This window comes from Ornithorhynchus anatinus, chromosome 15 (assembly GCF_004115215.2).
Source record: "Ornithorhynchus anatinus isolate Pmale09 chromosome 15, mOrnAna1.pri.v4, whole genome shotgun sequence".
Classification (NCBI taxonomy): Eukaryota; Metazoa; Chordata; class Mammalia; order Monotremata; family Ornithorhynchidae; genus Ornithorhynchus; species Ornithorhynchus anatinus.
The window spans coordinates 5772093-5787020 of NC_041742.1; the positions used below are offsets into that span (position 1 = coordinate 5772093).

The 14928-nt window shown below is 45.2% G+C and overlaps 1 protein-coding gene and 1 long non-coding RNA gene across 4 annotated transcripts in view; one reads left to right on the forward strand and one right to left on the reverse strand.

The window, feature by feature from the left end:
* The window catches only part of MAP2K6 (mitogen-activated protein kinase kinase 6), a 111291-nt gene extending 106747 nt beyond the window's left edge, over positions 1 to 4544 (forward strand). For all 3 annotated transcript variants that reach the window (XM_029079700.2, XM_029079701.2, XM_029079702.2), the window contains one exon: positions 4109 to 4544. In XM_029079700.2, coding sequence (XP_028935533.1) covers positions 4109 to 4186 — 78 coding nt within the window. In that variant the 3' untranslated portion in view covers positions 4187 to 4544. The remainder of the gene's footprint in view (positions 1 to 4108) is intronic.
* Positions 1 to 12758, reverse strand: part of LOC114816940 — a 29061-nt gene extending 16303 nt beyond the window's left edge. Inside the window, exon 1 of the long non-coding RNA XR_003764753.1 lies at positions 12114 to 12758. This is a non-coding gene — a long non-coding RNA (uncharacterized LOC114816940). The remainder of the gene's footprint in view (positions 1 to 12113) is intronic.
* Positions 12759 to 14928: the final 2170 nt, after the last annotated feature.

Below are 14928 nucleotides of genomic sequence, written 5' to 3' on the forward strand. Positions count from 1 at the left end.
ATTATTACCTCAGAGGTGGCCCTGCTCTCCTCCTTTCTCCCTTTCCCATCGCATTCATTCCCGCTATCTTCCAGGGTGCTGCAAGGGTCCCCCAAGCTCGGGTCTGAGGGTGTGTCTCTCACGCAGGCCTTCTGTCCCCCTGATCCAGCAGTGCACAAGCGTCAGGAGCTACTACTGTGAGGCCAGGGATTTGTTCATTCAGTCGTATTTATTGAGTGCTTACTGTGTGCCACGCACTGTACTAAAGACTTGGGAGGGTACACTAAACAATAAACAGAGGATTCCCGAGTGCCTCACTTGCCCTCGGCCAGTGGCTGACGGCGCTATTATTAGCCGGCTGCTTGCAGCGGGAACTGAGTTCCCTCCCAGTCTTTTACAGCCTCAAAACCCACACAAGAGGGAGACTCAGAATTTCCATTTTGACGTCTGCCTGGTCCGCCACCCCCCCCCCCCCCCCCCCCCTTCATGGCTTCCACAACACTTCCCCGGTTTGTGAATAAAAATAAAAAGCAGAGAAGAAAAGAAAAAAACAAAAACCTGGGAACTTTTTTTTTCCTTCTTTTTTTTAAGAAATACACTAAAGCAGGTTGTTTGCGTCTGACACAGTCATCTGTCAAGAGGACCTAGCTAAAGGCAGGGTGGAGCTCGCAGCTACTAGGGCACTTGACTTTAGTGCTTGTCCCATTTGGGCAATAAAAACTTTTAAGTACATCGAAAAGATCTTTAAATGTCAAGAGGATGCAAGAAGGCTCATAAAAGGGATTGGAGAACGCTTGGCAGGGTGACGGTGACAATGCCTGATCCCTCCCTGTGCTTTTGTCCAGGAGGAAGAGCCAACTTCTTAAAGGATGGTGGGCTTCCAGGCTGGACTACTGCGGAGGGGTCCTTCCTGGGCATGCCTTGACCAGAGAAGCAGTGTGGCCTAGTAGATATAGCACGGGCTTGGGAGTCAGAAGGACCTGGCTTTAAATCCCAGCTCTGCCAGTTATCTGCTCTGTGACCTTGGGCAAGTCACTTGACTTCTCTGGGCCTCATCTGTAAAATGGGATTAAGACTGTGAGTACTCATGTGGGACAGTGACTGGGTTGGACACAGAACGGTGCCCAGCACATAGTAAGCACTTAACAAATACCACAATTATTATCATTATTATTATTTGTGGAAAGAGCATAAGCCTGGGTGTCAGAGGACCTGGGTTCTAATTCTGACCTTGGGTGAGTCACTTAACTTCCTCGGGCCTCAGTTTCCTCATCTGAAAGATGGGGATTCAATACCTGCTCTCCTTTCTACTTAGACTACGAGCTCCATGTGGGGAACAGACTCAGACCAACCTGATAATCTTCTATCTACCACCGTGCTTTGTCCCATATGGGGAACAGACTCAGTCCAACCTGATCATCTTGTACCTACCACTGCGCTTAGTGTATGGACAACACTTATGCTTAGTGTATGGAAAACACTTAACAAATGCCACCATTACTATTAGTATTACCATTATTACTATAACCTTTGGGGCAACTCGTCTCTCCGTCTCCCCTCTTCTCCGCACATCCCTCCTGACACAAAGTTCTTCCTGAGCTCTGGGTAGTGCTGATATTAGCAATGTTTTATATATATATATATATATATTGCTATTATATATTAGCACTGTTATACAGCAATGTTATAACTATCTCTCTTAAACCACCTGGGCCCGGACCCTTGGCAGGGAAGAGGTAGAGCAGATTTTTATCTGCCCTAGAGCTACAAGCACCAGAGACCACCTGACTTATTCTGTTTGCAACATCTATCCGTTTTCTTCGTTTACCCTGTTTGCTCTTACAGAATTGCCTTAGCTGGGTTTGGGCTCTCTTTATGGAGACCCAGCCCTCCCCTTGCAGTTGGGTTTATAATGAACCTAAAGGGAGAAACCCAGTCAGGCTCAGCCAGGGTAGGAAATGGAAGCGCCTGAACCAGGGGAAGCCGAGTGATTTCCTTCCCCAGCCGGCAACCAAGGGAAGCAGTACATCCTGTTGGAATTAGCACAGGCCCAGGCGTCAGAGGACCTTGGGCTCTGCTGTCTCCCCCTGTAGACTGTAAGCTGGTTGTGGGCAGAGAACGTGTCTGTTTATTATGTTGTACTCTCCTAAGCACTTAGTACAGTGCTTTGCACACAGTAAGTGCTCAATAAATAGGATTGAATGAATAATCCCCAATCTTCCACTTGTCTGCTGTGTGATCTTGGGCTATTCTCATAGCTCCTCTGTGCCTCAGTTACCTCATCTGTAAAATGGGGATGAAGACTGTGAGCCCCACATGGGATATAGACTGTTTCTAACCTGATTATGTTGTATCTACCTCTGTGGTTAGTACACTAATTGGCACCTAGTGCTTAACAAGTAACATAAAAAAAAATATCTCTAGACTGTAAATTTGTTGTGGGCAGGGAACATGTCTACCAACTCTGTTATATTGTCCTCGCCCAGGCCCTTAGTACAGTGCTCTGCAAGTGGTAAGCACTCAATAAATATTGATTGAAAAAAATACAATTGATAGAAGTCATCTCAAGAACAAAGGAATATCAAGGGAAATTGTAGGTGTGCAGAGAGGAGGCAGCAGTAATCATCTGGACTTTAAGGCCTATTCCCAGTTGGAATGTGGCACTGCCGGGGACATTGTTCACTCCTTAAAGGAAACAACAGACGACCCGGCTGCCACCCTCCAGGTTTGACAACTGGGCACTTAGAGTGATGCCCTGGCATCCATGGCAGGGAATGGTGTAGGGGCCATACTGATCAGCCCGCTGACCTGTGTCTTCCAGTCTGGCATGGCTGCCCTCCCAGCAGTCGGGTGCCATTTTGGTTTTAAAGAGTTGAGTTCATCAGAACTGGGTGGGTCCAAAAATATCTTCTCCTAAATTTCTTTTCCAATCTGAGAGTTTTCAGCATTCCAAAGATACCCAGTTCTGGCCAGGATACATTCCTGCCTAGAAGGAACTCATAAAGTTAAGGATTGAGTAGGAGCAAAGAATGTTGGTCTTTGCCAAAGCTATCTCAGGCCCTCAGCAGTGAAGTGAGCTTCTTGGGATTGGTGTCACCTTGTAAAACCTGCCTTCCCATTGGCAAACACAGATTGGCTCCCTGAATTTTTTTCCTAGCCCACCCTTCTTGTGGGAGGTACCCAGAGAATGAAGTCAAGATAATGTTAATAATGTTGGTATTTGTTAAGCGCTTACTATGTGCAGAGCACTGTACTAAGCGCTGGGTAGATACAGGGTAATCAGGTTGTCCCATGTGGGGCTCACAGTCTTCATCCCCATTTTACAGATGAGGGAACTGAGGCCCAGAGAAGTTAAGCGACTTGCCCACAGTCACACAGCTGACAAGTGGCAGAGCCGGGAGTCGAACCCATGACCTCTGACTCCCAAATCCGGGCTCTTTCCACTGAGCCACTTCGCTACTATTCCAACTTAATCTTGCAGCATGAATGGATTTTACCTATGGTGGGTGGGTGGGTCTGGGAGGATAGCTAAAGGTGTAGTACAATCAAAAGGAACTTGGGCTATGGTTGATCTCGTGATCTGATGTTTGTTTTGGGGGATTTACAAGGGGAGATTTGCCATTCCTATTTATGCTATGGTTTGGAGGAGCTGCTATATTGAAATTGGAGAGGGGAGATGGGACCAGGTGACAATGAGGTTACAAACTGACAGGGCAGAACCGAAGAGAAACCATAATTAGTCTGAAAATGGTAACAATAATGGAAATAATAATAGTGTTTGTTAGGTGATTACTATGTGCCAAGCACTGTACTAAGCACTGGGAGAGATACAAGATAATTAAGTCCTACATGGGGCGCACAGTCTAAATAGGAGAGAGAACAGGTATTGAATCCCATTTTGCAGTTGAGAGAAGTGAGGCACAGAGAAGTAAAGTGGCATGCCCATATCTAATAAAGCAGAGATGTGGCAAAGCTGGAATTAGAACCAAGGTCCTCTGACCTCCAGGTGTGTACTTTTTCTACTAGGGCACACTGCTTCTCTGGGAATGTGGGAATATGTAATCTGTTGAGGTACATATTAGATATTTTGGTGACCCAGCTAACATTATGTGGTTTTTTTCCTCCTCAGCAACATCTTTTTTTCACTCTACATGAATCCAAAGAGACAGATGTGGCATCTTTTGTAAAACTGATTCTTGGAGACTAAACACCAATGGACTCACTTGCAGTTGGCCCTCCTGTGGACTGGTGGGTTTGGGGGGAGATGGTGAAGCTTCACTAAAGCACCAATAGAAACTCAGCCTTGAGATTGTTTTAACCCTGCCTTTTTTTTTTAAGGGTCTTGGAACCCATAGTGTATAGAGCGAACCGACTAGTTGAGATGAAATATAGTACGGTTCAGACCCTTATGACTTTAAAAAGCAATGAATAAGATGATTAAATATTTAATGACCCATTACAAGACTCCTTAACCTTCTCAGCCTTTTCCTCTTCCTGTCGAAAGAAAATGCATTTGCCCTGAAAATAGGTGCTATGGTAGTAATGAAGTTGTATGTAGATTTGTATTTTGTCCCTCCTGTTATTTTAATATTTATGTTTAAGTGCTTAATTGAAGAGATTCCGTTTTCCACAAAGAGGGAGCACATGAGATTTAAAGCTGTGGTGGCAGTATTTATCGGACTTTGCTGGTCAAATAGCTTGAGAGCTCTTGGGCCCTCGAGGGAGCGATTTAGTGCATGTTGTTAAGGATTCCACTAAGGAATTTTTTCCAAGTGCCTGATTTGGTTACAGTTGCTGCCTTGCTGATTACCCAGAGATCCAGGCAAGCAGTCATCTCCTGTGCGAAATGGTCAGGCATCATGATTATATTTTATGTCTCCCTTACAAAAAAGAAAGATTTCAGTCCCAGAAGAGGAGTCTTCACTTGGTTCTCATGGCATTTGTGGTGTAATTTTTTTTGTGTGTGCATGTGTGTATTTTATATATACTGTATAATTTTTTGTTGTTGTTAACCAAGAGTCCTGTCAAGGGTCCTCTATTTCTAGTATCTGGGTTCATCAAGAAAGATTATTGGGCCATGTTTCGAGCGAGTGAAGCTTCACGTTGATTTTGTCCAGACCATTTATGCCTTCTGTCCATTCTCTCCATTCTGATGTATGTCTCAAGGGGAGCGTGATAGGCTGATTTCTCTGTCTTGTTGGGGTTCGAGAGGGGATTTTGATTGGCCGCTCTTTGGTCTACCGTCACACGGGCGGTTATGGGAAGGAGCAACTTGGGGGTGGTTGATGCTTTCTGAGGCAGGAGAAGAAACAGGAAGAGGTATTGGCAGGTTCGGTGTCTATTGGAAGACACCTATGGCTCCAGGCTCTCACCAACCCTCTGCTTCCCTCCAGCATTTCCTGGAAAGGCCGGAGCTGATTCTGCTAACTGGCTGTGTTATGAATCTTGGCGGATTGGTTTGCGCTGTCTTTCCAGGTGTTCTGAGGATTGGGACTACAGGGCTCATGCAGGCCATGGAATGGAAAAGAAATCTCAATGCTTCTAAAGTTATGGGCCTGCAGGACTGACTTTCTGTACAGTTATTCATGAAAAATGGCAGCACCTGGAATTTTAATGGGAAGGAGCACAGAAGAGACACAAAGCTGTTTCTTGGGTGGCAGCGGGGAACAAGGAGAAGGCCTCTTTTCAACCTCTCTTAATCTCTTCCTCTCATCCCATCCTGCCTTCACCACTATGGCGAGTTTCTGACTTGTGAGTGGATCTTCTCCTCCCAATTGCTTCTCTCTCCTTCCTTCTCACCTTCCGGCCTGGAGTAGGGGCCTGGGGAATTCTTGAGAAAGCTGCTGTTTTCTAGAGTGAAAGACTGCAGGCTCAGCGCTTGATCTCCCTTCTAGAAGCTGACACAACCTTTCTGCTGCTTTCACCCCATATCCTGCTCTACTCAGAAAGGCTGGGCGACCGAGGTCTTCTCGGCTCTCTCCTCTTTTCCTGTCCCTCCCCCAAATTCTGTGGTCATTTCTGTCAGGGACATAATGAGTATCACAAGGGAAGCTGCTAGATTTGTCATCAAGATGGCCAAATATCTCCACCACTGGAATGGAGCACCAGAGAGGGAAAAAAAGAGAGAGAGAGGCCATTGTTGGGTCTGTGCCATTCTGCAGAGTGGTAACTGAGGGTCTGAGGGAAGGGGAGACCAACCAAACTCCACTTTTAGCCCACTTACGCATCCCTTTCACGTGTAGGCTGTGTTTTGGTTGCTCCCAGGGAATTTCTTTACAGAACTGTTGTGTCGCATGGCAGAGGTGACTTTTTTTCCACTTTTAATTGTAATTTTAAAGGCTCCCGAAGGGCTCAGTTCCCCCACCACTTTTCTTTCCATTGTGTGTGTGTGTGTGTGTGTGTGTTTTCTTTTTGTGCTTTTCTCACAGAGTCTGAACTGTTTTGATTGACTGTCTTCAGCTGCAGCGGAACTCCAGCCAGCTGGTTTATAGAGCTGGTTCCAGCATCAATTCTCGCTTTGAAAAACATGACATTTAAAACCAGCCTTTGGTTTTCCTACATATGGATCTGATGGTTTTGTTCAAGATTGTTTTTGTGTCTTTCCTCCTGGAATATATGTCTCATTTGGATGCCACATCCTTTTGACCTCACAACACCTTTATTTAGGTACCATGGCAACTAATGGGATGGATTTATGTGATACTGTCAAGCATCAGTTTAACTGGAGGATATTAATATCGTCGGCCTCTTTCCAACAGAAACCCGATGTCCGTGTTGCCTACAGTCAGTAACCCTAAAAGCTGAATTCTTTGAGGCTCCATACTCCAGCATTGCTTCACACTTTTTGGGTTTTCTTCCCTTGACTCTTGCCATTTATCTTTTTAATTGGGGTTGTGACCTCCTCTGCTGCAGGACAATATTGCATTCCCAGATGTTGCACTGAGGGGAAAAAAAAAATCAAATGACCCCAAATCGCAACATCAGAGGAAGCTGGGTAGGCAGACTAAAGAAAGTCCAGGCTTACCCGATTCCACTTGATTTAGTATTACTGTAGTGTGACCACGGACGAGGAAGAGAGGGTTATTTTTTTTTATATTCCTAAAATAACACTAAAAACGCCTTTTCAGAAAGAGGAGGCTGATTCTTCTCAGCCAAGAGGCTGGCTCCTCTGCTCCTGTCCAGGTTAACAAGTGAGACCCGGCTTCCCAAAGGTTGGAAATTTGGGATAATCTGGGGGGGGTCTGGGACACACCCCTCAAAGGGTGCTGAATCTCCCAGTTGGCCCTCCTTGCTCTTGCAGGTCTGTCTGGGAAATACAGGAGGCAGAGGGAAGAATTGGATTACCTTCAGAGGCTAAAGTTACAAAGAACCACTCACTGACTGAAGTTCTGATTGCTTGACCCTACTGACTTCTCTCTTAGCCTGGAGAGTTTGTGTTGGTCTTTGGGCAAGCAGGACTCCAGGGGGGAGAAATTCCATTTTACTCTAGAGCAGCTGCAGAAGTTTGGGATTTTCTTCTTCCTGCAGCCCAGGGGAGCCATGTCCACCCCCTCTTTTGCCTTGCCATGGTAGAATCCATAGCCTCAGCCTCGCTTGGGGGAGGGTAGGTCCCCAGATATTAAAAGAGGAACAGTGACCAAAGGCACATCACTGTCATACTCAAACTGTTCCACCCCAAGCCAACCTCGAAGTCTTTTAAAGCCAGTGGGAGTTTAGAGCAGATTTTTTAAAAAACTCGAGGAAGGAAAAATTAGAAGAGCATCCAATACAGGTCTCAGAGCTGGAGACCTCTGCTAACTTAATGATGAACAGACAGCCCCAGCTCTATAACACAGTGATCTGTGTGGGAGCAGAAGATATTGCATTTTGCAGCCAAATGAGAGCTCTCCTTTCATCACTTTTTCCTCTCACACAGAGTTTTTCCCAGACTTCTCAGAGCTCAGGGGCTATCGCTGCTGATCCTGCTGCAATCTGATGGGCCAAAGATGAGGCGGGAGGGAGGTGACAGAGGGCCTTTTTCTGGGAACAGGTGTCAGATCAATCAATGGAATTTATAACAATTGTGGTATTTAAGCTGTTACAACATTTCAAGTGCTGTACTAAGCCCTTTAGGTAGGTAGGGAAAGTTAGGTCCCCCTTAGAGCTCAAAGTTTAAGTAGGGAGCAGATCAGTTTTGAATCCCCCATTTTGCCGATGATGGAACTTGGGCCCGGAGAAGTGAAGTGACTTACAGACAGACCGTGGAGGGGCTGGGTTTAGAAGCCAAGTCCTCTGACTCCCCTCTAGAAATGTAAGCTTGTTGTGGGCAGAGGATGTGTCTGTTTATTGTTGCATTGTACTCTCCTAACTGCTTAGTACAGTGCTCTGCACACAGTAAATGCTGAATAAATAACAAATGACTGACTAGTAGTAGTTGCGGTCACAGTAATAGTAGCAATACAATTAACTCCTCTGGGTCATACATTCAGGTAGGTGGTCAGATTGGTCATGGTTTATCACCTCTTAAACTCTGGGGATTAAATCTAGACTTAATGCAGGTTCAGAGAAGGGCTGGATTTGGCGACTTCATGTCACCCATTCATGGCCCTGACCACGTCTGTCACAACACCCCTTCCTATTTGTTTCCTGATAGGGTGCTCTTGTGCAAGCGGAATGAATGTCAATGGAAAAATCCCCTTTGAGATACTTTTGGTGGGGAGAGTATTCAGTCCAGAGTGAGTTTCCAGGCAGCAACTGTAGGTGGAGAGAGACTGTGTCCAACCTGATTATCTTGTATGAACCCCAGTGCTCATTACAGTCCTCAACACTTAAGGTTTAACACAATTATTATCATTTGTTATTACCAGATGTTTCCTTGAGAATTACTTGGAGAAGCAGCTTGGGCTAGTGGATCCAGGATGGGCCTGGGTTCTAATCCCACCCTGCCACTTTTCTTGTGCGTGACCTTGGGCACATCACTTCTCCGGGCCTCAGTTACCTCATCTGTAAAATGGGGATTAAAACTGAGAGTCCCATGTGGGACAGGCACTGCGTCCATCCTGATTAACTTGTCTTTACCCCAGTACAGTGCCTGGCACCTAGTAAGTGCTTAACAACCACCATTAAAAAACAAAAGATACTTGCTGAAATTAGGCAGTTTATGCTCACCCATCCCTCTCGCTTCTATTGAGAGGAGGCAAGCTTCCAATGCCTGCAGCATGTTGCCTTGGGATGGGCTGCAGAATAACATTTCTCCCCCTTGAGAAGAGCAACTGGACTTTTTTTCTGTGGAAAGCCACTAGCTAGCCAACATGGCAACCTCCACGTGTTCCCATTCAGAGCTACTCACTGGGGTGTTTTTCTTCCTGTTTCAGATGACTAACATTTAGAGTCATGCAGCGGTCCCCTGTGCTACTCTACAGAAGCAATAAATAGCCCAGAAACGAGATGTTTACTTGACTTTGACTCTTCACAGTCTGATGATAGCCACTCAATCGAAACTCTCCTTCCCGGCACCATTCCCAGAGTCAGAAGCCCCACATTCCCGCATGAGGAGGAACCAGCCGGGATCCAAATGGAAACCCTGAAATTGGATTAAGAATGTTAAAGAACTCCGGGGGAAAAAAAATCCCTCTCTCAGAGTTACGTGTATTGTAACTGTCAGGTTCTGACTGCCAGGCTGCTAAGTATCACGGGTTATAGGTCTCTTGACATCATTTTGCACTTGGCCTATCAAGACCTCTCCTGAGCCGTTTATTCCTGGGGTTTTACAGTCTGTCTCTGGGATTTGGGTGGTATATTTTTTTTCCAGAGGACTTGGTGCCAAATCAGTTCTGGAAGGGAGCAAGGCTTTTTTATTCAATTTGGTCTATTTCCAGTTCAGTGCCTCTTCGTATCCTTAGGAACTAGGAAGGGCAGCATATGGAACCTGAGTTTGGGTGGAAGGGGCCAGAAGAACCCCAGTGAATTGGAGTCTCCAGGAAGGAAGTCCCTGACACCTCCTCAAAAGATTTTTTAGTACTTCGTGGCTTGGGCCAGCCCAGGCCCCTCCCAACTGCTTCCCCTCACAGTATTTTCAAGCCGATAATTTCCTCCTCAGCCAAGTAGTGGCCCAGGGACTGTGTCTGATCTGACTGTCTATCTACCCCAGCACTAGGGACAGAGTAAGTGCTGATCAAGGGCCACCATTATTATTTTTTATTAGCATTATTATTGTTCCAAGTCCCTGTGGACATTTCAGTTAGAGGGAAGCCAGCCAAACCCCATCAGTTGGGAGCTTGGGTGGGCAGAGGAATTGATGGTTCTCTTTTTGTTCCAAGTCATCTAAGCTCTCTAGATCTTCCTTAGTCTCAAGGAAACCTGGGACCACTTAATCAAGAAGGATTTATTACACTTCTGCTGTGGGTTTTGGAAAAATACACACTTTTGACCAACATGAGTTAAGTCTGGTTCTTGCCTTCCAGAAGTAGAGAGTCAACAACAGAGCAGTGAGATGCTTTTGATGACCACCAAAAGAATAAGGCAGTGGCCACTGAGTGGCCTTTACTTATTAAGAGCTATTGGTTTACCCAACCCAAAGGAGTAAATGATTTATGCTGGGTAACTAGAATGTAAACTCATCTCCCCAATCTTATGCTCTCTGAGCCTCCTGGAAGAGGGTGGGCTGGTACGTTTTGCACTTATTTGCAAGGCTGCCACAGCAAGCATTTTCCTTTAAGGAGATTCTAGGGAAAGGCCCATGCTTCAAGCACTAGCATTCTATAAGAGTATCACCCCATCCATTGAGGAAATCCTGAATTCTGCAGCAGTTTTGGCATTCTCATCTAGGAAACACTTTTGTCCTAGTGGAAGTGAGAGAGGGTTGCCATGAGGCTAGATTTGAGAAAAAGAAATGACATTACTCCCTTGTATTTACACATAAAAATGTGACACAAACCATCATCTTAAGAGAGATAGCTGCGGCTTCAGTGGATCTGGCATGGTGTTTGTAACCCATTTCATTTGGGAGGGTGGGGAGTTAGGAAGAAGGGTATAGGTGCTATTCTTCATAATTAGTTCACTTAAAATCTGCTTATAATGTGGAAATTTTCCACGAAGTTATTATTTCAGGGAGTGTTTTGGCCTCAGCTGGGAGGTTAGTTTCAAAAATGTGTGGGGAAATCTGGGTAGGGTGAAGAAGTGGGTTAGAGGGAACTAAAAAATGAAGAAACTTATCGGTATTCCTCATGCTTGCCTCTCCCACCTCCAAAGGTGAGGGAAGCCTGCCATTTTCCCTCAGCATGTTGGTACCTCAGTCCCATTACCAGACTGTGCCATCACTACTGATAAACCTAGTCCCTTTTAAATGCTGGTATTTCTCTGGAAACACCTTGTTTTAGGGCTAAATACAAAATTTGAGCAGATCTCAAGTGCCTCCTTTGCTCCTGTCTCTCTTCTTTTAGTTGAAAATGTTGCTTAATCCTATTGTAAAGGAGGTGGCAGGCCAACAGAACATATGTTTGACCTTTAAAATCCAAGATCTGGAATGTAATAATCCCCCCCAGACCACCTGAGAACACTGGTTGACCTCACCCCGATGGTAGCGATCATGAGGAACGGTTAGGAACTGCCCTCCAAAAGCACATCAAAGAATCGTCAATTCACTGCCTTGTGTGGCCCTGTCGCTGACCAGAAGAATTCAAATTACTCTGGCTTTCATGATTTTTTTCCCTTTCTTTCTGGCTACAGTAACAGACTCCTCTCCCTTCCCCAAGGAAACCTTTTATCATTTTGAGGTGGAGAAGGGAAAGGTGGGGCGTTCGCCTACTGAAATGTTTTAGGAACTTTTCTGTCTGAAGGCTATAGGCTGAGGGGCAGGGTGTAGAGCTTATTAGAAATTCTTAAGGCCAGCAACTAAGAAGAATATGGGAGAAATGTTTCTGTGCATTAGAGGGGAAAGTTAAGTTTGAATTCTGACCCAGCTTTATGGTTGCTGTGAGGGAGGAGGAAAAAGCAAACCTATTGCAGTTTGTCTCTTGCTCTCTTGAAATAGTCCCTTCTCTTCTCTCAGCATGGCAGGCAGAGTGAGAGAAGTGGAAGATAGAGGGTCCACATAAGCCAAGTGGAAAAACGAATCTCAAGAGTGTAGGCAGAATTAAAAAAAAAAAGAAACCAACCTTAACTCTGATGGTCTGGAGAGAAGTAAATACACGCTGCCTTTACTCCAGTGATGTTGGCTGCTCTGATAATCTGGGTTTTAATCAAGGTCTGCTGTTTGTCAGGCTGTCTGAAGATTGCTGCTTGTCAAACTTGATGCCGGACAGGTGAGGTCAAAATACTGGTTGGGGGCAGCAGATGGAGGAAGCTGAGAGAAGGCGGCCGATACCTGCATGAATTACGCCAAGGCTTCATTAAGAATTCTTGGGGTTATGCATCACTGAAGCTTGAATAGTTTGACTTCAACAAGTCCTTCCTGATGGTTTCAGTATTCCCAGGCTTACTGATCTGGATCTTCTTCCCTTAAAAAGCCATCCTCAATATCACCTCCTTGCCACAGACATTTTATACCTTGCACTGGTCAACCGAATGATCTTCTTATCCTCCCTCTTCTTACTCTTCAGTCACTGTCAAGATTAATAACATCTGCTAAAAAGTGTGTGGGTTGGTCATTTGGGTGATTTGAAAATATTTCCAAACTCAGTGTCTCTTTAGAACACCACAACATCCCCCATCTCAAAATGAATGTCTCATTTCTGGCCAAGAGTGAAAGTGCTAAATGACTTGGTGATTTTGTGCTCTGCAACGAACACTTAGTACAGTGCTCTGCACACAATAAACGCTCAATAAATACGAGTGAATGAATGAATGAAGAGGGGTGGGTTTTCATCCACTACTCCTTTAAATCAGTATTCCTGTGAGCTAAGGAAATTGGAGGTGGGGAGGGGCACAACCAAGCAATTAGTGCTGTCCTTCCCGCCGAACCCTCTTCTCACCTTCAACGAGAAAAGCAAACTTGGAGACGGAAATTCCAACTTGAACTCCTGTTGGTGATGGAGCGTTTCAGGATATTCTCAGGATATTCTTCAGTTAAAAACTGCTGCTGAGGAGAAAAGGACAGTACAGCCAACCATTGTGAAAATTGTACGAACTGTACGAACTGTACGAACCCAATTCCCGGGTGCTGTGGGGTGTGTGTATTAACTTTGTTTGAATGTTCTACACGGTGCTCTGTTCACTTTGGAACAGCTTCGAGCGGCTGCCTAGAAGGGAAAGCGAGGAACAAAGGAACAGAAACACCCAACCACCCTATCACTCCCTCCAGCAAAAGCGCTTGCTGGGTCCTTTGCCACACTTGACGAGTAGCTTTGTGAGAAGTATCCAGGAGCAGGGTGTCTTTCTAGCAATGGTATGTCGATCTCATTTGGAAAAATGTACCACCAATAAAATAAATTTTGAAACAAGTGCAATGGGTCTGCATGTATTTATTGAGAGGGCATTTGCTGGATAGATATAATAATGGTGGTATTTGTGAAGCAGTTACTGTGTGCCAAGTACTGGGGTAGGTTCAACAGTAGAAGCAGTATGGCCTACTGGATAGAGCACGAGCCTGGGAGTCAGAAGGTCATGGGTTCTAATCCCATCTCCACCTCTTATTTGTTGTTTGGCCTCGGGTGAATCACTTCACTTCTCTGTGCCTCAGATTCCGCATCCTTAGAATGGGGATTCAGTACCTGTTCTCCCTCCTACTTAAACTGTGAGTCCTACTTGGGACAAGGACTATGTCTGACCTGACTATCTTGTATCTATTGCAGTGCTTAGAACAGTGCTTGGCACATAACAAATACCACAGTTACTATTATTATTTTTTCTAGTATAAGCAGATCAGTCATAGTCCCTGACCCGTATGGGGCTCACTGTCTAAGGATGAAGAACAGACATATCCCCATATTCCAGATGTGGAAACTGAGGCACAGGGAAGGTAAGTGACTTTCCCATTTTCCAGGAAACAAGTGGAAGAAGCAGGATTCCTGACACTGTGTTTAAGACCCAATTGGTTGATGTTCTTGTGCTTCATGGGATTTCACACATATTAAGGCTGCGTCTGCCTAGAGTTTGAAGAGGAAGTATGGTCAGTGGTTAGACAAAGGAAAAAGGGTCAGGAGATCAGGATTCTAGATTCGACTCAACCATTGGTTTGCCTTAAGCAAGTGACTTTACTCTCTCTAGGCCTCAGTTTCTTTATCTTCAAAATGGGGAGGATTCTGAGGGGCAGAGTCTGATCTAGCGGATACAGCATGGGCTCAGGAGTCAGAAGGACCTTAGTGCTAATCCTGACTCCATGCTTAGTACAGTGCCTGGCAGATAGAAAGCACTTAACAAATACCATAATAATAATTATTATTAAGACCAGTGTTACCTGTGCATGGAAAATTATGTTAACATGAATTTGGTGCTTACAGTTAGGTTTATTATGACAATTTGGGTTAAAAATGAAATTTTCCCCTAGCCAATTCCTCTTAGAAATATGCTTGGTCCCTGGGTTCCACGGCGTAGCCACTGACCAAATTCTTTCTGGGAAACTGTGGGTTGGATTTACCTCTTGGACAGTCTGGCTGAGAGTCTGATACAATTGGGGCAAGGTGGGATAAGTAAAGTTCAGGTGGTTCTGTCTTCCCCTTCTGAATTCAGTCTGGATGAATTAGGCAGAAGAAAATGGAGCTGGATAAACCACAGCTATCAGTCAATCAATGGTGTCTTTGAGTGTTTACTGTGTGCAGAGCACTGTACTAAGCACTTGGGAGAGTAAAACAGAATTGACAGACATGATTCCTGCCCTCAAAGACCTTATGATCTAGGAAGCAGCATGGCCTAATGGAAAGAGCACTGGCCAGGGTGTCAGAGGACTTGGGTTCTAAACCAGGCACCGCCACTTGGTTGCTGTGTGAGCTTGGGCAAGTCACTTCATTTCTCTCTGCTCTCAATTCCTCAACA